Here is a 22108-nt window from a genome sequence, read left to right as displayed (position 1 = left end):
AATTGGGGCCGTGTCGATCGATATCAAAGGCAATCTTTGCCGCTCCTCGCTGCCGATTTCGTGGTCAAACTTTGCCGCTCTCTGAAACGCTCCTTCCAAAGAAACCAGTTTACAAAAGCCAATTTAACGCTAGACCTAACGGGCTCTAAAAGCGATCGACGTGTTGCTTTAGAAGAATGCCAACGCTGAATTTACTTAGAGCTTTTACATTCTTTTTGCCATCGTTTCTCAAGACATTGCGGATCAGTGGTCTTATTGCTAATTTTACTTAATAGCCGGCTATATTTTACACTGCTTTAACTGATAAGAATGAAAATTCATGGTCGTAGGCTCTAGGACAGAAAACGCGAGAATTTTCGTGATCCATCGGAATTGTGTTAAAATTTATTTATTTATTTATTTTTCTTCACGGGCCAAGCCCTTTAGATACATTATCAATCGAGTGAAAAGAAAAGATAACACCTTCATAATTTCAGCAATTTGAAAGTGAAATTGAGAGCGATCGTAATGGGTTAGGAGTCAAATATAAAAATTCTATCTTAAAAGCAGGCTATCTAATTTCACTCTAGTTGCTGGTAGCTTTGAAATCATAGGATAAAATCATATATTTTACACATGGGAATCATTGATGCAATGGATTTTATTTAGCAAAATACGTGAAGGGAAAACACTGTAATCTGCAGTGTATAAGACTTTCTGCCATAAATCTTTATTTAAGAAAATATTCTAATAAACGCAACAATGTCAACAGAGTAAATGCACAATATAAAGTCATATTTCCAAAAAGAACATGGACAAATATGCTCCTAAGTTCAGTGAAGTTTAACGATCAATTATATTTGCACAAAGTACCATAGATATCATAGATGTTTACGAAAGCAGTTTCCATGAAAATCCAACATCGAAATCTCTCGAACCTCGCCAGGTTGGAAAATGAGAGTCACTGAGTGCCACGGAAGTCGTAAAGTCGTGGCGGGGATAACGCGTGACCACTAACTGTGCAAGAAACGTGGACACTAAGCGGACACTACTGTATCTTGCATGGTTTGCTTGCTTACTGTAGCGTCGGTCTACCAAGCACAGCTGATGGAATTAGAGCGCGGCGAGGGTGTGAGAGACAAGGTGGAGAGCAGACCAACTTCATCGCCGGCTTCCCTCTGACCGTCTCTTTCCCTCCGCTCTCTGTTTGCATATCTTTCCCGTTTCATTGACGAAACGCTGACCCAAACGGGACCAGCTTTCAGGACCAACTTTCAGGACCAGCTTGCGGGACCGTCGATAGCAGCCGCATCCGTTCTGCACAGTGGAACGAAACATCTGTTTTCTCCGACGTCATCGGCCAAAATCGATTATTGAAATATTGTAGCTTCATCAAGTCTTTAACAATTGATCGTGGCATAAGAAAACGCAAAGAATTGAACTTTACATTGGCATTTGCTATCTTCCAAAATTTTGGTCTTTTCGTTTTGCGGTTGTTCCATTTTCAATAATTACAAGTTCTGAATCCTATTAGTTTATTATATCTTATTAATAATGGTGTTAACAACAAATATATAAAATTGTAAATCAATTAAGGATTTCAAGTTCTCCACAAAACCACACAATGTCTAAAATACTTAAATTCATCCCTTTGACGGTATGGTTTTACGAAGTATAGCCAGTATATTAGCTGCCAATACCTGCGATTAATCAAATCGTCAAATCGACTGCAAATAAATCAAATATACACACACGATATATTAAATTTATTTTATTAATCGCTTCATGCATCGCCCGATTCAAGGAAATGTTTCGCTTCACTGTTCAGCGGTTCGCACCAACTGCGGAAAAGTAAATGTTTCTCATTTCGAAATGAGCGGTTGATTAAGTGGGCGCAGCTCGGCGAGCCAGGGGAACCGTTCGTCCGCCCAAAGAATCCGTCATTTAGCAGTCAGCTGTGCTCGGTGGATCGTCGGGAGCCGTCGGTTTTCGAGAAAAACGTTTCAATGCGTCTAGATTGCGTGGGTGGCCCGCCTCCGTCCCTCCCCCGTTTCTTCGTAGCGCGCCGCTCTTTTTCAGGGGCTCGTTCGATTAGCTCGCGCTGTTCCGAGGTGACTCCGCTCCCACGGACTTTGGACGACTTAATTCCAGCCCCCGTGTCTTTCGCGCCTCCGCTCCGATAAGGGTTTCTCGATAATCGAACGATTACCGGCTGTAATTACTCGGCGGCGCTCGGTCGCAGACCTCCTCGATCGAACGGCGCTGAAACGTACTTCGAACGCGATGGGAATGCTTCCTTTTGACAGTGTTGGGCATACCTTTCAAATCACTACTTTTCTAGACGCGTGAAGAGGACGTTCTTCAACGTTTCAGCTTAGAACGTGGAGCGTGCTCGAAACGTAGATTGGAACTTTGAAACAGTTAATTCCGACGATTTTCGTTTCAGATTGGTTATCGTAGGTCCAGCAGCGGCCAGATTCGAGGAAAATGAAAACACGGCTTACATTCGTGATACGTGAATTCGATGCAGTAATATATAACGTTGCAATTTGCACATAGTTACAGTAATATATAGTTACAATCTATATACAGTTGCAGCATACAGATACAATAATATATAGTATGATTGCAATAAGTTGACCACAATAGAAATGATATGCGACTGCTATGTGAAACTCGTCGCAATGACTGATCGCTAATTTCCTAATCTATGATTATTCAGATTACAATGATGCATTTATGAATCATTTATTCAATACATATGTTACTTGCATCAAATATTACAATAACCTCCGCGCAAAATCGGAATAAATGTTGCTTGAAAAGAGTTTCTAAAACAGTTTTCGTTTCTCGAACAATGAATGATTACAATAGAACGTCATTTACATGAGGCAATCAGTGATAGATTTGTATTAATACCTAGGGTAAGATATATATAAGAGCTTCCTGGAATAATAGTCCGCTTCTTATTCCCAGAGCTTCTACCTTTCCGTTCGAATAACCGGGGCTCGGATAAATGGATTTAACCATACAAACAAAAGTGAAACGTGCCACATTTGTTTACGTTCGCATTAACTAGGTGTTCCCATAATTGGAGTAACTCCCGTCGGTGGTGCGGATAATAGGAGTTGAGCTAGAAGTTCGCTGAATCGGGCATTGGCTACAATCTCGTTCCAACAGACAGAGTTCGGATAAGTGGAGTTCTACCGTGCTGAAAATTTGGAAGCGCGTATTAGTTTTCTAAAACAGCATCAGACACGGATCAGTTCCCGATCACTTTCGCGACACGATATCGAATAGAGTGATTAAAGCGGCAGGAAAGTGGTGCGCCGCGTACGCCGGTTCTTAGAAGTACGATCCAGGCCAGCGTGGGTCGGTTAAACGGCGGGTCCGTGGACGCGGCGAAGGGGATTTTTAAATTGAATTCTCCGCGGAGCTCGCGGTTGCCGTGGACGAGGGGGCGGAACGGCCGGCTTTATGAATCGTAACTGGGGATTTAACGAACGGCAAGAAGGAGCGGATGGAAAAGAGCACTCGTCCGCTCGCCGCGCGCGCGCGCTCGCGCACCGGTTCCGAGCTATTATTTCGAAGAGGTACCGATATCTCTGACCCCGTGTCGGAGCCGGGGCCGGGGCCGGGACCGGGGATAGGGTATGCACACGCCCCCACGCGCCCCCGTACCAGGCAGCGCGAACCGGCTTCGTTTCACCCTGCGCGAACATCCTCGTCCCGTAATGCACCGTTGCGGATCCCGCCGAAGCGATGCTTGCTCTCTACCTATCTCTCTTGAACCGCCCTCCCATCCCTCTTGCCGCCTCACCCTTCGACTCTCCGGCTGCCCATGAATAATCATGATCCATTCCGAGCCAGGTATCCAGACGAAGTTAAGGAGCTGCACGGTTTGCTTGCACCCTCGGGGGCGCAGAAATAACAGAAAGCTCGGCGACGGAACGAAACGACGGGATAACGGCTCGACGGAGGATGATAAGCTACGCGAGAGAACGTTAATTAATTTATAGGCGAATGGAAAACGAGAGCGACCCCCGCGCGGATCGTCCCGGTGAAACTTCGCCGCTCGTCGGCAAGTTCACGGCGCGTGCCGTCGCGGCCCGCGAATTCCGCGACGGGTTGCATCGCGATCCACGTTGCTTCGAACTCTTCGCTATCTCTGGATCTAATTCACGTTGCATTACGCCTGGACATAAATCGAATGTGATCGGTGACGGACCGCTGATATGTTCCGGGAATCCTCGCGATACCGGATTGATAACGGCAGGATAACTGTAGAGGTTCGAATGTTTTCTAAATATAGTTTATTTTTTAATTGAGTTGTTCTTAATAAAAATTCAGAGTTACTCTTGGATATTACGAACGATATTTATTAGCAAAAAATGTCACTTTAATTGCTTGAGTGTTCATTGGTACACGGTATCTCATTAAGGGTGGATTACATGTCATCTCGATTACGTCATTGTTATTACGAGTAGCCAATAATCGCACTAGTTTGCTTGTAGATTGATAGTCATTAACGTACATTTTTAATGTTATCATTTATTTTGTATTGCATCAGAAAAGGCATTAAACTATATATCATACAAATTCATTATGCTGACAGACGTGTTAATTTGAAGTTTATAATTTTTCTCTCCGTGGCAATGGGTTTGTCCCGTTGATAATTACAGTTATTATTACGTGTTAAAACCTCTCCACCGATTTTTAGGGCTTCGAGCATGATTTCGGGCTTCGATCACCGCCGCGCGGCACCCGGAAACAGAAGTTTCGGGAAGCTTTCGGGCGCGAGCGCGGCCCGAAATCCCGCACTCGGCGGCACTCGAGCCAGAAAATCGTAATTCCCTCGCGACTCGGGCCACATCCCCGCGGAGCAGCGAAATCTCCGCTTTAGAACTCGAGACACTTCGGGATTCCCGAGTGGAGAGGCAAACCTCGGGGCGATTACCCGCTTCAATCTTTGGTTTCGCCGCGAAGACGGAGCAAGGAAGGAAAACAAGTGAGACGGAGACGGGAACGAGGGCGGTAGGGAACTAGAAAGCGAGAGAGAGAGAGAGAGAGGGAGAGGAGGAGAGAAGGAGCGTATCAGGGTGGAAAACAGTGGTATCGAGGGGTTGGCGATAGTTTCGAGGGAGTTGGTGAAAGGAGGACGGAGCGCGTAGCGTAGTCGAAGAAGAAGCTCCGCGAAGGGAGGAGGAGGAGGACGAGAGCGAGCGAGGGGTCGTCGGTGTCCGTGGGATTTCACTCCGCGCAGAGTTGTTACAGAACGGCCATTGGAAATGCAAATTTTCGGGGGAAATGCGCGCAGGTACGTGGGCGAGACCGAAGTGAGGACTCTCAGGCCCCAGGTAAACTCGACGGAGATAGATAATCCCCGCACTTGGGCCACGTACAGCGTTTGCGAGATTATGGCGGAGCGGTCGCGCTACGGCCAGCCGATTAGGTGTGTCGCCATTCATCCGGCGTATGCCAACCCGACTATGTCCTCCAGCACGGAAGTGAGGTTCGACGTGCGATGTAAGTACACTTTCACACTAAGTTTTTCTATCACAGTTGAACCAGTTAAGTGTGTTTGACAACTATATCCGTCATGGAGATGTGGCAGAATTTTGCGTCATGACGATTATATCAGCCATGCGTAAAATTTTGTTGCAATTTGATATCTAAATTGTAATTATGGCAAAAACTAAATTATATTTGTGAATTTGAATATATGTAAAATATTTAGAGGTCAAGACGAAATGAAACAAAAGAAAATTATAAATAATTTGAGCTGGAACCATAACTTTCTTCGTCATCGCTTGATTATCGCTTGATTATCGTGACACACACTGGTGGGTGCTTAGCAAAGAGATCGCCACAGTTGACTGGTTAACATTATTCGGATATGATACTTGTCTGGGATAATTATTCGAACGAATTCTTAATCCGATCTTTTATATTCATAATAATTATTCATTATATATAACATATGATGCCATCAACATGTCTGAATAATTCTTTATTACTCAGTCGAATAATAAAAATTATAAAGTATAAAGATTGTGAAATTGTTCGAATAATAATATGAATAATTCCATTGTATACATACATTCAGGATCGGTTCGATTTTTACTTTTCTGACAATGATAGCGTATGCATGCTCATTTTTTTATTTTCCTGCGCAACGTATCGAAGGGAAAAACTGCACATTCTACCAGTTTCATTGGTATCGATTGTTTTCTGGATGAGTTCCTTGTGCGAATATAAATACTTTTCCTGTTCGAATAAAATCTTAATCGAATGAATTCTTACTCGAATCAATTGTTATCTATATGAACTCATATTCGATGGAATGTTTATTCGATAAATGAATAGATCGGTAATACAAACTCTTCGGGAAAGGAAAAGTAATCGTCAAATTGCCTCGTCTTTCGTTGAAAATTCGATGAGAGCTACGAATTTTTTCGTAGTCCCGAGCGGAGCCACTCGCTATCCGCGCTGTAAAGTGACATATTGGAGGCAGGAGAGAATCGTGCAGGCCGAGGGCGTGAGTAATCGAGCGTCAGAGTGTCCACGGCCGATATCGAAAGCAAATGTTTTTCCACCGGTTTGGCATTTTAACGCGGCAACGGTCGTCCACCGGCGGCCGGTCGAACAACGGATTAAGATCGAGCGGAATTAATTCCGCGAGCTAATTTAGCAGACTATCCGGAGACCGACAGTAGCTGCGAAGGGTGGGGAGGGGGTCCAGCGGTTCCAGGATTTAGGTGGATCGTAAAGCGTTCCTTTATTAGAAGTACTTATTAACGATCGGGACGTCGTTCGATACTAACAGCCCTCGGCCGCGGGATTAATGTTTAAGAATAACCATCGTGGCTGCGAGCTGGCGAGCTTACTCCGCGAACCGTAACCATTCCACCGTCGAACTTTTCCCCCTCGCGTTTCTTCAACTTTCCTAACGAGATTCCCGATGCTGGAAACAATTTTTCCCGGAAGAAGCGGGACCAAGTAATTCCGAGATATCGGCGGGGAGTTCGATCGCACGGTTGCCCAAGCGCATCGAATTTGTTTGAATTGCAACGCGCCTCGCCTCGCCTCGCCTCTCCTTGCCTCGCCCTGGCTCGTCTCGTGCCGGGGCAACCCGTAGCCGAGAGTGAGATTAAAATCGCGCTGCAACGCCGTTTGCCCGGGTACAACGGCCGGAACCGGGAAAAAGATGCTTCCATTTAGCACGTGGCGCAACGCTCTTTCTTCGTTCGATATCGGGAACACCGGGCGTTACACTTCCCTGGTCCTCGAATACGATCGGAATTGCTTCCAGCAATTTATGGTACACATTTTTTTTCAATGAAAATTCACCGAGCCGCGTCAATGAAATATGGCAACAATATGCCATCAATTCTGAATACATCCCGCTTCAACCGCGAAACGGTATAGATAATAATTAACTAGAAAGACGAGTGTCTTTCTGGTGAATTCATTTTGGACGAAGTTTACAATGGAATCATTGTCACGGTGAGCGAGTACAAGATACCGTATTGTGGTATATGAATATTATTGTCTACTGTGAATCACGCGTATGCTAATAGCTAGATCATCGATCTTTATGCGATTGCTCATTTTTATACATTTTACAAAAATGAAAGATTAATATATGCTGGCAATCAAAAAAGACATTCGTATCTACTAGGTCAAAACAATCTGTTATCGTAATTTAAAAATATAAGTAAATGAACTTCGTCCAGGTATAATCGAACAATCTCTAGGAAGTTAAAAACTATCCTTGCAGATTATCGTACGATAATAATTTGTACTAATCTTTTTATTATCGACAACACTTTCTTCTATATCTAAAGAGCATTTCCTGCGAACAGATGAATAAAATAAAACGAAGTGAAATAGAATGGAATGAAATGAAACGGAACGGAATAGAATGTAATAAAGTGAAATGAAATGAAACGGGATGAAGTGAAGTGAAATGGAAAAAAGAAATGCAATAGAAAGGATGCAAAATATGCGCAAAGCAGTTAGCGTGGACTAGTAAAATTCGCGTGTGTATCGTTCGAGCTGAAAGTTTTGCCGGTGATATTTTGGTAGGTGTTTTGAAACGGAGACGCTCGTGGTGGGGAAGAACGAGGCGCGCAACGAATAAATCGGTGTTAACGAGAGCGGGACAGGCGAGCTGCGTGTGCATCGAGCTGACCTCAACCCCCCGGGTCGGCCGAAACTACCCCCACCGGCTGGCAATTTAGCTCTGTACACAGACTGGTAACCGCGAGCCCTCATCAATCTCCCTCAAAACGGCGCGGCCTGACATCCTGCTTTCCGACCTTATCGACAATTCGAGCTCCGCTGCATCGTTCGACAATTTTGAATCGGTTTTTGCGAAACACCGTGGCCCCGGCCCAACAGTGACTAATGGTCCGCGAATCCGTTCGACCGACCGAAACGGCGCGGCGTCTTCCCTCCGGCCGTTCGTCGACAGGATCCCGGAAAAACAGCCGCGGCCGACGTAGAAACTAGACTTGATCGACGCGGAATCAACCGAACCGACGAACCAGCGCGCACACGAACCCGCAACCGTCTCCCGTTGCTGAATTAATACGCCGCGGAAGATAGATGCGAGCCGTTCCGCGTAACGTCATTATCGGAATCTATTTACAGAATTATTACCCTCGCAATTGAACGAGTTTATCGAGTGGACATCAATGATCGAGTGATGTCATTTTATCGCGCATTGTTCCGCGGCGATTCATCAAACCGGCTCTAAAATAGCTCGAAGTATGGACAGCAGCGCGCCCCTTCACCCTTTCCCGCCCCTGCGCGAAGCCTGTACTTTGACCGCATCGAACAGTCCCCGTAATCAGTGGAATCGATTGGAAGCTCGACAGGTGGGAACGAAGCTTTTCTTTAATTCACCCTTTGCCAGCGAGAATTTTTCTCTACCGAATTGAAGCGCCGGGTAGTGAAGCCGGTTACTGTGGTCTGACCAATCGCTGTCACTTTGGTTTATTTTGGGGTGCAATTATTCCTACATTTATCGAATAAGATGTACTAGATTCTTTTTATTAAAAAATAAATAAAATGAAAGTATTACGCAAATCAATATGTACTGTAAAATAAATACAAAATTATTTATACTTGAAAGCAAAAGAAAGGCGCAGCAATTGGTCACTCCATGGTAACCGGGCTTTACTGCCCTATGCCGAAGTTGTAAAATACGTATTTTCGTCGGTTTAATAATTAAAGAAGAAAGGTATAGATCACCACCTTAATGCAAACTTAGCCCTTCGAAAGTGAGAGGGTTGAACTACCTGTTACCCATTACCTGATGAAACTTAATAAATATCAATTGTATATTAAGTATAGACGGAAGTAAAAATTTTACAACGACAGTAAGTATTGAAGAATCTTCTGAAAATTTTCAACCCTCCGCTATTATCGCTATGATCTATATATCAGTTTTCAGATAATTGTCACTCAAAAACTGACAGTGCTATCTAGAGCAAAAGTTTTTAAAATACAGTTTAAAAGTAATCTCAGTTTTCCAAATAAATAGCTTACAGAAATTACTTTAGCAACGTCCCAGTATATTGAATTATTAATTTCATTCTGCCCGTGAAAATGTCACTATTTCGAAAAAGACATGTGGGTCATTGTGATCCAGCGTGACAGCGTAGGGTTAAAGGCTAGAACAAAAAAGATCAAGCCAGGGCTTAAACGAGCCAGATTGTCGGTGACGTTAGTTAAAAAATAGCTCGCCGGCGGAGGGTTAATGTAGCAATCACCTAAACCGAGATTAAATACGTATTCGAACGTCCTCTTGTCGACCTTCTTCCGTCACCTGAAACCAGCATCCACTCAGCCCCGGGAATCCGAGTAATTAAATGGATCTCCGAAACGACGGCTCAAAATGGACTCCGCCAGCGTCGAACGAGGGTTAACCGCTTTCATTCCCTCGTCGTGAAAATCATTCCGCAGGTAACCGTTCCGTCCCAGACGGAGTTCTCAGGCATTGCGGACCGATAGAACGCGATCGCTGGGGACGACCGATCGCCACTATTGATTAGGTGGATTATCCGAGCGGGAAGTTTTTCCCGCGAATTGAAAAGTTCGCCCCCGGCGGAAAGATATACACCGATGACGCGTCGATACGAACGCCCGCAGGGATTTCAGAGGGTCCCGTCGGCTCTTCCGCCCCTCGTAAAACCCACCCCACTTGTCCCTGCGCCCTTGCGCTCTCAACACCCGAGGTTTACTTTGCTGCAACGACCGCTTGCACTCTGTTGATACACTCTTCGGCCGGCGCCGATGGATCCTCGACTGTTTGCCACTGTTTCGGACAGACTCCTCTCCAATTTCCGGGTCCTCCATTACAAAAGGAAGTAGAACTAAAGGGGCTGCAGCGCGAACGAGCGGACTTACCCCTGCAAATCCGTCTCGCGATCGAATAAAATAACCGGGACGGATGGTTACGTTCTGTACCTACAATTCTTTTCTTGAGAATCAATCTCCTGAAACGCATCCCCTTTTCGCGATATTGCAACCCTGATAATGTAGCCTGTTCACTGCCGATGCGTTTCGATTGTTCCGTCAATTGACCGATTCTAATTCTCGCGAAACGAGGAATACGTTCTCAAGTGATTGCTGGATTGCGGATTTTATATATATATATTAAATATAAGACTGAAATGGTTTTGCGAAAATTCAGGGATATTCTTATATTATATTCAACTTATTAAATCGTCAACACTAGATTTAGTTATGCTGAAAATAGCTGGTTTATATTAGTTTATAAAACAAATTGTAGGACACTTAATCTGATTCTGAACGAGTATTATAGTTACATTTTAGAAAGATTTTAGAGTTAAGTTTTATTGAAAGTAACGCATTCAATATTAAATAAATAACTCGTAAAACTATGTTTACAGTTTGAATAATTGGAAATTAAAAAATTAGTAACTAAGTGAAACCATTTCAAACAAATTATATTTTACAGAATTTACTTAGACAATTCTTATTTTACATAAGCGCGTTTAATATATCGCGGTTTTTTTTACGGGAGAAAAACATTGCGTAACGATTGCAATAAACAGGGAATGCATAGACATTTATTCCTGTCTCAAACAATTTTTACTGTCACCGTGTCACTGTTTTCAGTTCCGTCTGCTCATTCGTTGTTATAAACTCATCTCTTGTCCGCAGTCTGATAAAGATTTCGAACGACTCGGTTGCGTCGCGCGCGCTTGTCGATTTCATTTGCGTCAGCGTAGAAGCCTTGATAGGCAAAGGAGTAGCAAACAATAAGGATGCGGACGAGTATAAAGGAGTAGTTCGCTAGTGCCTGCCGGTGAACAGGTTAAGTTTAGCAAATCGGGGGGATGCGTCTTTCCGAGTGGGACAGTCGTAAACAAAGTTGCTTGAAAAGCTACGTCTCGGCGGCGGAAAGGGGCAGGGTTCGGGTCGCATTTATGCAACGGTGAATGCAGTTTCGGACTGTGCAGCTGACGCGGGACGTCCGACAGCTATTCGTTGGACCGTGTTCTCTGGCAAAGTCGTTCTTTGGGCAAACTTCAAACGTCTCTCTGTTCTAGCGCGCTCGCTCGCTCCGGATCGAACGAGCTGCGAGAGCGAGAGAGAGAGAGAGAGAAAGAAAGAAAGAGAGAACGGGAGAGAAAGAAGGAGAGAACGCAGAGAGAAAAAGAAATACTAAGGAAGAAAGTACAGGTTTCGAGGACGTAGTAATGAACGTTTTGTCGTCTTTTGTATCGCGCCGCGGGAATTTCTGTTTCATCGTTCCCGGGTAAAATTTTTCATCGCGCCTGCCCGCACACACCCGGCCGCGTTCTCTTTAATTAAGCCATCGTCCGCGAACTCGTTAATTAACTTTTATCCGTAGTGTCGTCCGGAACAGTGCCCGCCGCCGGTGGAACAGAAAGAAAATGCTGACACACCGGCAAATATTTAAACATGAACACCGGAACGCGTGTATCCGGCTGTTCGACGCGTTTCTACCGGATGTTTGTGTTTTCGTAAAACGTTTTAGCCAGGTTTTCCCTGACGGTTGCGCGGGATTTCAAAGAAAATTGCTCCTAATTGTTTACCGGTGAAGTTCTCCCGTCGGGAACTGTTGATCCTTTAATTATCCGTATTTGTTTGTCGCGCGGCCATTGTGCTGTATTTTTTACGCCGATGAAGGCCCAACTATTGTGGCGCCAAATTATTTCTGGGGATTACAATCATCCGAGTTCGTTGGTAGAATTCTATATTGTTGGCGAACAATTGTTTTGTCCGTTTCACGAGCGTTTGCGAATATTTATCGCAACAGAAAAATAAATTATTACGTGTCGTGGTTGCGGGGTAGGAGGAAAGGGATTAACCTGAAATTATTTAATAACCACTTTGCCGACGCTAGATTATCGATATTGCAATGTATTCGTGTGAAATGCATAAATGAAATACAAGTTCGTTTATTGATTAACTCTTTACACTCGAGCGGCGACACTTCTCTTTCTAACATCGCGAAAGATCGATGAGATCCCAACAAGTTTGCGAGCTCGCCAAATCCGCACGAAGGTCGTCGGCCTAATCACGATCATTCTACACTCTCCAGTTTACCTTCCAGTGCTCGGCCCTGCAATTTCTGGAATCCGCGAAGAAATTCGACGGTTCTCAGGAGAATCCAATTTTCCAGCTTCCCAGCATCACGGAGATCCGCTCGAAGCATTTCAAAGTGAACGCGGAAGATAATAATGCAGAAAAATCCGAGGCGGAGGACGGGACGAGACGGGACGACGAGGTGGGGAGGGAGGGGATCCCAAGTTACCGGTGTGCGTCCGAACTCGCGCGAGATCTTCGGTTACGATCCCGTCGAACGGCGGCCGTTCGTGTAACGGGATGCATCGTCCATTGATTGGCCGCTCTTCCGGCGACCTTTCGAAAATTTATCGGTCGGTCCCGTCCCCGGGCACGATAATGAATTTGTTTCGATCAACGTTGCGCTCGTTTGCCCGTAATTTACTGGCACCGATGCTGATCGAATATTCATGAAGCATTGTCCGAAAACGAATACGAGGCTGCAGAATTTATTGAAAAGTCCAAGAGAGAGACTGACGCGATTTATGCGCAACGGGCACGTAGTTTTGCGAATGCACAGCCGACGGGGGTCGGCCGAAGGGGGGTTGGCGAGGCGAACAAGGGGGGCGGGGGTGGGCGGAGAGGTGCATCGCGGTGGCGGGGGGAGGGAGGACAGCGTTCCGCCGCAGTCTTCGGTAAACTTCAAAACGGTCGTCCGCGGTAATAACGTTGTAGTTCGTGAGCCGCGCGAAACAACCCGGCTTGAATACGAAATTTTTTTTCCCGTCGATCGATATTCCAACCCCCCTCCCCCCTCCTCCCCCCGCCCGCGCGACCCTATCGCCGCGTTTCGTTTCGCCTCGTCTCGTTTCATCTCGTCCCGTTCCATTCCGTTCCGTTTCGCTCGGTCCCGGCACACGCGTATTGCTCGTCGATAATCGAATCCGCCCGAAATCACAGCAAAACACGCCGACCCCCGTGTCACCCGCATTAATTTAATATCCACCGAGCAATTGATCCGGCTTCCAGTTATTACTGTTTCGGTCGTTCGCGAACTGCATCCCACTGCTCCCTATCCGCGTAAATATTCCGCACGCGAACCGACAGAAGAATTATTCGCTAATAAACTCGTGCGACGCGTCCGACACACGGATAAAATTACAAAATCGACCGAGACGAGGACAGCCCGAGAACGACGCCACCCGCGAAAAATGTTAACGGACTCGCGCGGTTGGATTTCCGCGGAGCCCCCACCGGTCTTAAGATAATGCTGTAATACGCCGCAGCCCGGGCTCGTGAACGTTGGCTCACGGTCTAGAACCAATTATGGTTTTAGAAGCCCGTTCGTTAATGTACTTCGATCGCCACTGTTTGCGTGGAAATATATTTAGCTGTAATCCGGTCGGCACCCACAATGTAGAGCAAACTTACCTATACCGCGATTCGCTCGCCGCGCCGGCTTAATACCGAGTTGAAAATCTGCCAAAACTATGGAAACTTGATCCTGCCGGTTATTTGTTTGCGCGTAGATTGCGATATTTATTCGCAGCGTGAAGGTATTTTCTAGCGGAATGGAATATTTCGTAGGAGAACAAATCCATGGCTAGGTTAGCATTGAGATTATGAAACAGTGAGACAGTTGATTTCATAGGTTTAGTAATCTCTTAGTCTACCTGTGATCGAAGAGCACAATTTTTCTAAAGCACCATAAATCGGTATAAAGTATCATAGTACTGCATATCATGAGTACTTTCAGTCTAGATATGAACGAAAAATAAATCATGCTATGATTTATAAGGCACTGTTAATAATTATTATATCACGTTCCAGAACACTATTAACATTATTAAATTATATTTCAAGAAACTGTTGAAAATGCACGATGCAGAATTTTTTATGCATTTATGATTGCTAGGTGTAATTTGAGACACATTTCAGAAGAAAGGAAATTTCATTCCTTCGCTATTTGAATTTCACGTGAAGGTCCGCCGTCCATTCATATGTATAAAATGCACCAGGTTATTTCGCGTTAAAATGGCTGCGACTGCAAAGGATTAAATCAGTGTTGCCTCCGAGAAAGCCCGTATCTTTCAGTTTAGCCGCGAGCGAAGAATAATAACGGTAGCACCTCTTGCCAAGCAAACAAGATCGTTCACACAATTTTTCCGCGGTGTCCAAAGTTCGCTGTAACGTCGTAAGTCCCTAGCTAGTGCAGCATCAAGACAGTCTCGTCTCGCGGGTGCCTCGCATCCTTCAGTTTGGCTAAGAAAGATCGCTGCGATAATTTCTCCAGAGTATCCAAAGTTGACTGGAACATCGTAAGTTCCTAATTAGAGTAATATCAAGACAGCCTCGTCTTACGGCCATCTCGCACGTTTCAGTTTCGCTGTGAGAGATCGGCGAGATCATTTTTCCACGGTGTCCAGAGCCGGCACAAAGATCATAAGTGGCTAGCTAGGGAAGCGCAGCCACCTGGTCTCTCGGGCGTCGAAAGAGGCGCGACGGCCCTTTCCGACTGTATAAACCGAGAACAGGGTTCAGTGGATTCGGCGAAAGGGGAGGAGACGCGAAAGCGGACCTGTTTGAAACAGTTGCGGGGGCTTTTCCCGCGGTGAAACACGCCGCGCGACCACACGAACGGGCGCGTCCGGCTGCGGCGGCGTCGTCGTGCAGATGCACACCCACACCCCGCGAGTCTCTATAAAATGCCGACAGGTACGGCGAAGAGGGTAATAGAGGGGAATGGAGGAGGATGGTCGGCGGGTCGGAGGAGGCGCGGGAGAAACAGCGGGGAAACGGGAACAGAGAGAGAATGTAGCTGAAATTGTGAATGGGTCAGCGAGTGTTCGTTCGCGCGTATTTCGGAATCATTGTTACGTGAAATGAACAGCTGCGCCAGCTACCTGCCCGCTGCCCATAGAAACGGCGATTCGATCCGTGAGCATCCCGCCACCGACGGCCGACTTTTTCATCTTTCACCTCGCTTGCGGACTCTCGCCAGCTTTCGCCGCCTCTCTTTCTCTCTCTCTCTCTCTCTCTCTCTTTCTCTTTCTTTCTCTTTCTTTCTCTATTTCTCTCACCATCTCTCACGTTTTCCACCTTCGCGCCCGAAACGCGAAAACTCCGAGCGATGAAACTCAAAGAAACTGATTCCGAGGCCGAGGCATTTCAAACCTCACGTTCGACGATATTTTTCCCGGGTGCGGATTAGACGGATTCCCACGTTTGTTTCGAGACTCGCTGCGTGTTGTGAAGTCAATCGGACGTTCTGTTACGTTCGCAAGTATTTTTACCTTTTATTTAGTCGCCGGTATTTGAGAACTATTGGTTAGCGATGGAATTTTTGAACGCCCCTTTGGGTCGCGCGACTACAGGTGGGTCTCGCGATTCGCTGAACACCGTGTTTGCGCAGTCGTTGCTTAATCAGTTATCTATTTCTGACGAGTGTACTCGTCACGATGAAATGGCGATATTTCTTTGTTACGTGTAAATTGCAATTTTAGCGAGAACAAAAACTGTATTCGTAAAGTTTAAAACATCTCGAATATTTAACCCTTTGCGATTTTCAGGCTCCGATCGAAATTGCTATAGGTATAAATATAATTTTCACAGTATAGAAGTTCCATATATATAATAGGTTAAATTCCATATGAATTACGAAAAATCGTGTAAAATGAAAATGTGGGTCACGAAGTATGTTTCGGATTTCAAATTAAAGTAGCTTCGAGCGTAAAAGGTCAAACGTCAAGTACAAATAAAAGAATGTAAATAATTATTATGAACAAATTATTTCTGCCAATTAGTTAGGCACTTCGTATTTGAATAAATATTGCCACAGCTGATTTATGAACTGCTAAGTAGACGAAGCTTAAAGCGGATTAAAGCCGAAAGAATTTAAAGGTACTTGTTCATTGCAAACATCACGATGGAATTGCAATAATTCCTGCAAATCGACGGTATTAATATGGTTTTCACGTACCACGAATGACTCGCGTGTCTAAATATTGTTACGAGCACCGGATGGATGACCGGTGCCGCCTTAGAATTCGCCCTTCAAATAAAAGACGGCAACGGGGTTCAGGGTCTTCCGACCGAGCTGAACTCCGGCAGTTGTGATTTGATAGTGAATGCGCGACGTTGACATTAATTCAATCGATATATTGTAAAATTGAATTGTATCGTAGAGAGTTGTAAAGAGTTGTGAAAATAAATTGTCAGTTCATTATGCCGCGAACACGCGAAACGGGGCAAACGGGGCGACGGGAATCGGACGAGGTTCCCGAAGCCCGCAACAATATTTACAGTACAATACACAGTAGCGACCGGCATTACGTGCGCATTACTCGACAGTTGACGATGTTTATGGACCCGTCGATAGAACTGTCCATATAGCCGATATGGAGAAGAATGTTTGCCGATAGAAAATTGGCAAAAGTAAAATTCCACTTGTGCGAACTCGGCAGCAGTCATTCAGTTTGCATAATCGGGTGGTTCATACGAGACCATTAATTATTCCTACTATTTATAACTTTGCGATCGAATGATCGCGGTTCACAGGATTATTTGCAGGATATTTCGACTTATTAATGATAGCAGCGATAAAGTAGACGTATTTACATCCAATATTACAGGATTGAAAACGGATTAACGTAAACTGTTTACATGACTGCCAACTCGCTGATTTTCTCTCCATATTCATATTAATTTTAGTTCCTCATGGTAGAATTGGGTTCCTAAATAAAATTTCGTTCGTATAAACGGTGTGCAGATAGATGGAGTTCCACGGTATTCTGAAAATTCCTGTCACATCTTCTAGCAAACGGAAGGGTAGGCCATCGTTCGATTTCGAAGCAACAGTCTTGGTCTGGATTGGGATCGAGCCCAGGTTCTCCCCGAAGTTCGCAAGTTTCCAATTACGTCTTCGCGATCGCAGTCGACCACCCCAATGGTCTAAGCTAGAGAAATTAATTTTCTGGTGGGAAAAAAGAGTTGTCGGCTTCGTTAGCGGCGGGAATAGCGGGAGGGGGGGGGGGGGGGGGGGGCGTGTAGCGTGGTCGGGAGTTCGGCGGTTCGGGGGTTGAGGGTGGACGACGCGGCAATGGTTCGACAAACGAGAAGGGAGATTAAATCGGAATCGCGAGCGGGAATTGCTATCACGGTTTTAATCATAGCGCGGCGGGGGGCGGTTTCGCAGTGCAGCGGCCGCGCGGAACAGAGCGAAAAATAAACACTCGCCGCGGAAGAGTAAACCCGGGCCCCGAGTAGCAAGTTTTCAGATTAAATCCTTCGTAATGAGCGCGTAATTAAAAGTGGATCCGAGAGGCCGCGTGCGCGCTGCCCGAGAGTCTCGTTGATCGTCGAACGGTTTCCGCGAGCCTAGAGATCCGATCGATTTTACTGGTGCCCCGACGGCGAAAGACGACCTGTGCGCGCCGGTATAGAGGCGGCAGGTGAAAAACGGCGGAGGAACACAGGCAAAAAGAGAGGGAGAGAGAGAGAAAGAGAAAGAGGTGAAAGGGGTGAAAGGGAGAGGAGAAGTGAGGAAAAAACCGGGGAACGCCGGCCGCGTCGCGATCGGGAAACCGATAATGGAATGGAAAACAATGGAGCACGCGCGCGCGCGCAGCAAAGCGAGCGACACGCTCGCGAGGGAGCCTCGGCTCGGCTCCGCTTCGCTCCGGTCTCGAAATAATGAATCAGAGTCTGCCGGCCTCTGCGGCTCCGGACGCTGGGTGCGCTCGCCGCGCGGCGTTTCGTTATTCCTTGTCAGAAATAATTAGTTAGCCGCGCGGCCCGCGAAAAATTCAATTACACCTGCGCTCAGTTAATCCCCCGGCCGTTCCACGGGGGTGGAGCAGCCGCCCGCGCCGGGACCGATTCCGCTCGGCCGGTTTAATCGATGCTCGCCACGGCCGACCCGCCGCCCCGCCGCCACCCCGTCGCGCCGCACGGAAAAATCGCGGCTCCAACTTTCTGTCCACCGGGGAATAATTAATCGACGAATCGAAAGCGATCGATTAACCGGTCGACCCGACAAAAGATGTTAATTGGCCCTCACCCTCCGACCGATGAAAGATCCCGCTACATGCTCGCGGAACAATGCGCCGCTCCGATCGCGGATCCAATCCGCGGGTCTCGGATCGACGCATTCGAATGCGACTCGAATCGACGCATTTTTTACGAACCCTGCGAGCTACTGAAACGCGCGTGCACGCTTGATTAATGCGAGCCCCGCGAATGCCGGCAGTCAACGCGATCGCTGTTGTTTTTCTGCTTCCTCGATTTTTAGCTTTTTCGGCGACGAACCCGGGCAAAAACGACCCGTCGGACGTGACAGCGAATGTGTACTGCTTCGTCGAACAGTTCATCGCTGCATTACTTGGTCACTGCCGCCGTTTGCGGCTCGAACGCAGGTTTGAACGATGTTTTGTACCGATATTGAGTCCTGTCCCCTCCCGTTTCGTCAGATGCTTCTCAATGTTTCGGCTTTGATTTCTTTGAGAACGAAATCTGGAGCTAGGAATCAATTATAGATTCTTTTGCCATCCGAATCATGAGACGCGGTAGCGTCTCGCGCCAAGTAGTTGAGTTAAAGCTATAGCGCGCGCGACGCTGCCAAGGATAACTATCTTTGACTAGAACGGCCGAAAATTTCAATTGCGATTTATTCTTTTCAACCGCATTGTATTTATTTATACTTTATCTTGGGATTGGCTAACTAGCTCTGATTAAACCTGAAACTGTCCTTTAGGATGTTTAGGAGTTTAGATTAAAAATGATTCGTAAAATGATTTCAAAGAACCGAAAAATTCCGACAATTGTCTCGAAGGAAAGACCTACTTCCACGTGATTATTCACAAGTTTTACGAAACCGTTGCGGAGAATATGTCAAACTGGCGCAATGGAGAGAATTAATTTCCAGGCAACACGGTCGAGAATTTTGCAATGCGTATCGCAGAGGAAAAACAACGTTGGAAATTGGTACGGACGATACATGCGAAAGAAGTGCATACCGAATATGAAATCGCATTCGAGGCGCGAGCTGGACGTTCGCGGAATATTTCTCATTCGTCGGAACGCGGCGTGACCTCGCCCTTTGGTTTCGTAAATGCAATTTGCATAGTTAAATGGTCGTGCGAATCGTTGGGTCGTCTCGAAAAGTTTTCGCGATGAGACCCGGCTGCCTCGATGCTGGGAGTTCCGGTCTCGTTTTCGGACAAAGCCCCGGCGATTCGCAGCGTCCAGGCGCGGAAAACAATTTACCGTGTTAATACGCAATTACTCCGGGGCCCCTCCCGGCCCCCCTGCCCCCCTGCCCAGCTCCCCCTTCGTCCACCTGCGGCCCCCTTCTCGCCGGCCTCCGGCTCTTCCCGTTGATTTAAACCAATGAAACAGCATCCCGACCGCCGAGAAACGTCACAAATGACGGTTAATTAATGTTGGAGCACAGATCCAAATTGTATTAATTAATAATTTCAGCCTCCGACCTATTTCCCCGGGGGTCAAAAATAACAAGCTCCCATTCAGACTTGGAAATGCGATTACGCAACTCGCAAAGAGAACCGACTGAACCGGTAGCTGCGGCAACCACCACCACCTCCTCCTCCTCCTCCTCGCCTCTCTCTTTCTCTCTGTCTTCCCGGTGTGCCGCAGGTCTTCCGGCTAACTTGCCTCCGCGATTAATTGTTTCTTTTGTCTTCGAATTAACAAACTTTCAACCACCCGGACCGTCAAACGCTTCAGTCGCTTCGGTTACTTCTTAAATCGAACTTGACTCGCGGGAGGATGAACCTCTTTGTGGTGCCGCCACGGCGAAGACCAGATTTCAAATCCTACGAGTCCTAATTAAAGCGAACCTCATCTGTCCTAATTGGTGCACCGATGGAAACGTGAGTGCAGTGTCATCTCGGCTATCCGAACCGATCGAGGTCGTCCCACGTCGCAATTTCGTTTGTCGTGACCTAAGATAAAATGAGACGAGCTTATAACGAGATCGTCCATATCATTTACAACAATAAAAATAATATACCCATGAATTCCTGATAATTCAACAAAGTCCTCTCGAATGCATTTCATACGGCGTGATCGTCGCTATCCATCATACATTGGTTGAATATTCCAGGTTTCCTTGGAATAAACCAGACTCTGTATTAACACATTGAGCACCGTCGATCGACCACTAAAATCCATACACAGTTAAAGCAATTTAATTAATTAAAGCGAAATTAGGATGTTAATATTTATTATAGGGGCTGGCATTACAACTCTTTCGCTAACGAAATAGTCTAGTCAAATTCAATTTGTTCAAATATATTACAATAAAAATGAATTTTTAAGATTGATCAGAAATTAGTGTCATTCATATTTGGGTGACGCGGCGCTCAACGTGTTGAGAGGGATCTCAAATGAAGCTTAAACAACGACAGTACGTTCTTCAAATTCATGAACCTGTAGTTACAATTTTCTGTTATAGTTACCCGTGCCGTATGAATTCTAATTTATAGTCTACAATATAAGTCGCGTGTTAATCATAGCGTAGTTAATTACAATCCATGGGATCGCTAATGACCTCGCAGTCGATGCGACCACGGTGAACTAAATAAACACGAATAGTAATAACGTGGACGCAAGCGTCCAGGTTTCGAGCGTTTCGGTGACAAAGACGAAACGACGTCGCGGGTCGTAATTTATGTGGGTTCTGCGGGATGTCAACCGGATTGTGGATATCCTCTGAATTCGGAACGGTTTTCAGACGCGCCGGAAACTCGACTGGTCGGCGTCCCGACAGGCCAGCTGGAGGAGGGCCGAGATCAGCTGGAGATCCGCTGTTTGGCCGACGCGAACCCCCCGGCCTCGATCCTCTGGAGGAGATCGAAGAGCGTGGGGGTGTCGGAGGTGGCCAGCATAGGGGAGACCCTGCAGTTCTCGCCGATCTACAGGAACCACGCGGCTGACTACATCTGCGAGGCAGCCAACAGCGAGGGCGAAAGCAGCCCAGTTTCCGTTCAAGTCTCCGTCAACTGTAAGTGTGTCCCGGCCTCCTTTCCGCCCTACAACGCGCGCTGAAAATACCCCCGAGCAACCCTTTTACGGATAAAACCGGTCTATTAAGTAAGAGGAACACGATTGATCTTCGGCTCGGACGAAGAAATACTCCCAAAGGCTGTCCCAGTGATCGCGCTGCGCCAGATAATTCTTTTGCCTCTGCTAAACTGTCTTGCAATTTCTTTTTGCCGAAGAAAACGTTTTATACTCTTCCTCAAACTTCTCTCGGCTAACTTTGTTCCGGTTTTCCTAGTTTTACGAGTTGTACGCTATGACGCGTGGCTGGACGTCACATCTGCATTCACTGGAAAATTCGAATACACCACTTTAGCAATTTATTTGGCAATAGGTCGAGAATTGTTGTACAACTCTTGATAGCTTGAAGCGACAAACAATAACCTCTATTACTTTCTTAAAAAATGATAGAAAAGCTGTCAAAAATCAGGCCAATAATAATTCTATGAATCGTTTACTTTTATCCCCAACCTATCATCTTTCTTAACCCTCTTACACTCCA

The 22108-nt window shown here is 46.2% G+C and overlaps 1 protein-coding gene across 4 annotated transcripts in view; it reads left to right on the top strand.

The window, feature by feature from the left end:
- Positions 1 to 22108, top strand: part of LOC144476188 (kin of IRRE-like protein 3) — a 243802-nt gene that overhangs the window by 198678 nt on the left and 23016 nt on the right. For all 4 annotated transcript variants that reach the window (XR_013494983.1, XR_013494982.1, XM_078192847.1 and 1 more), the window contains exons 5-6: positions 5297 to 5505; positions 21299 to 21568. Coding sequence is in view for 2 of the 4 variants with exons in the window: in XM_078192847.1 (XP_078048973.1) it covers positions 5297 to 5505; positions 21299 to 21568 (479 nt within the window). In the remaining 2 variants the exon portion in view is untranslated. The remainder of the gene's footprint in view (positions 1 to 5296; positions 5506 to 21298; positions 21569 to 22108) is intronic.

This window comes from Augochlora pura, chromosome 10 (genome assembly GCF_028453695.1).
Source record: "Augochlora pura isolate Apur16 chromosome 10, APUR_v2.2.1, whole genome shotgun sequence".
Classification (NCBI taxonomy): Eukaryota; Metazoa; Arthropoda; class Insecta; order Hymenoptera; family Halictidae; genus Augochlora; species Augochlora pura.
This window is presented reverse-complemented; position numbering and strand designations above follow the sequence as displayed.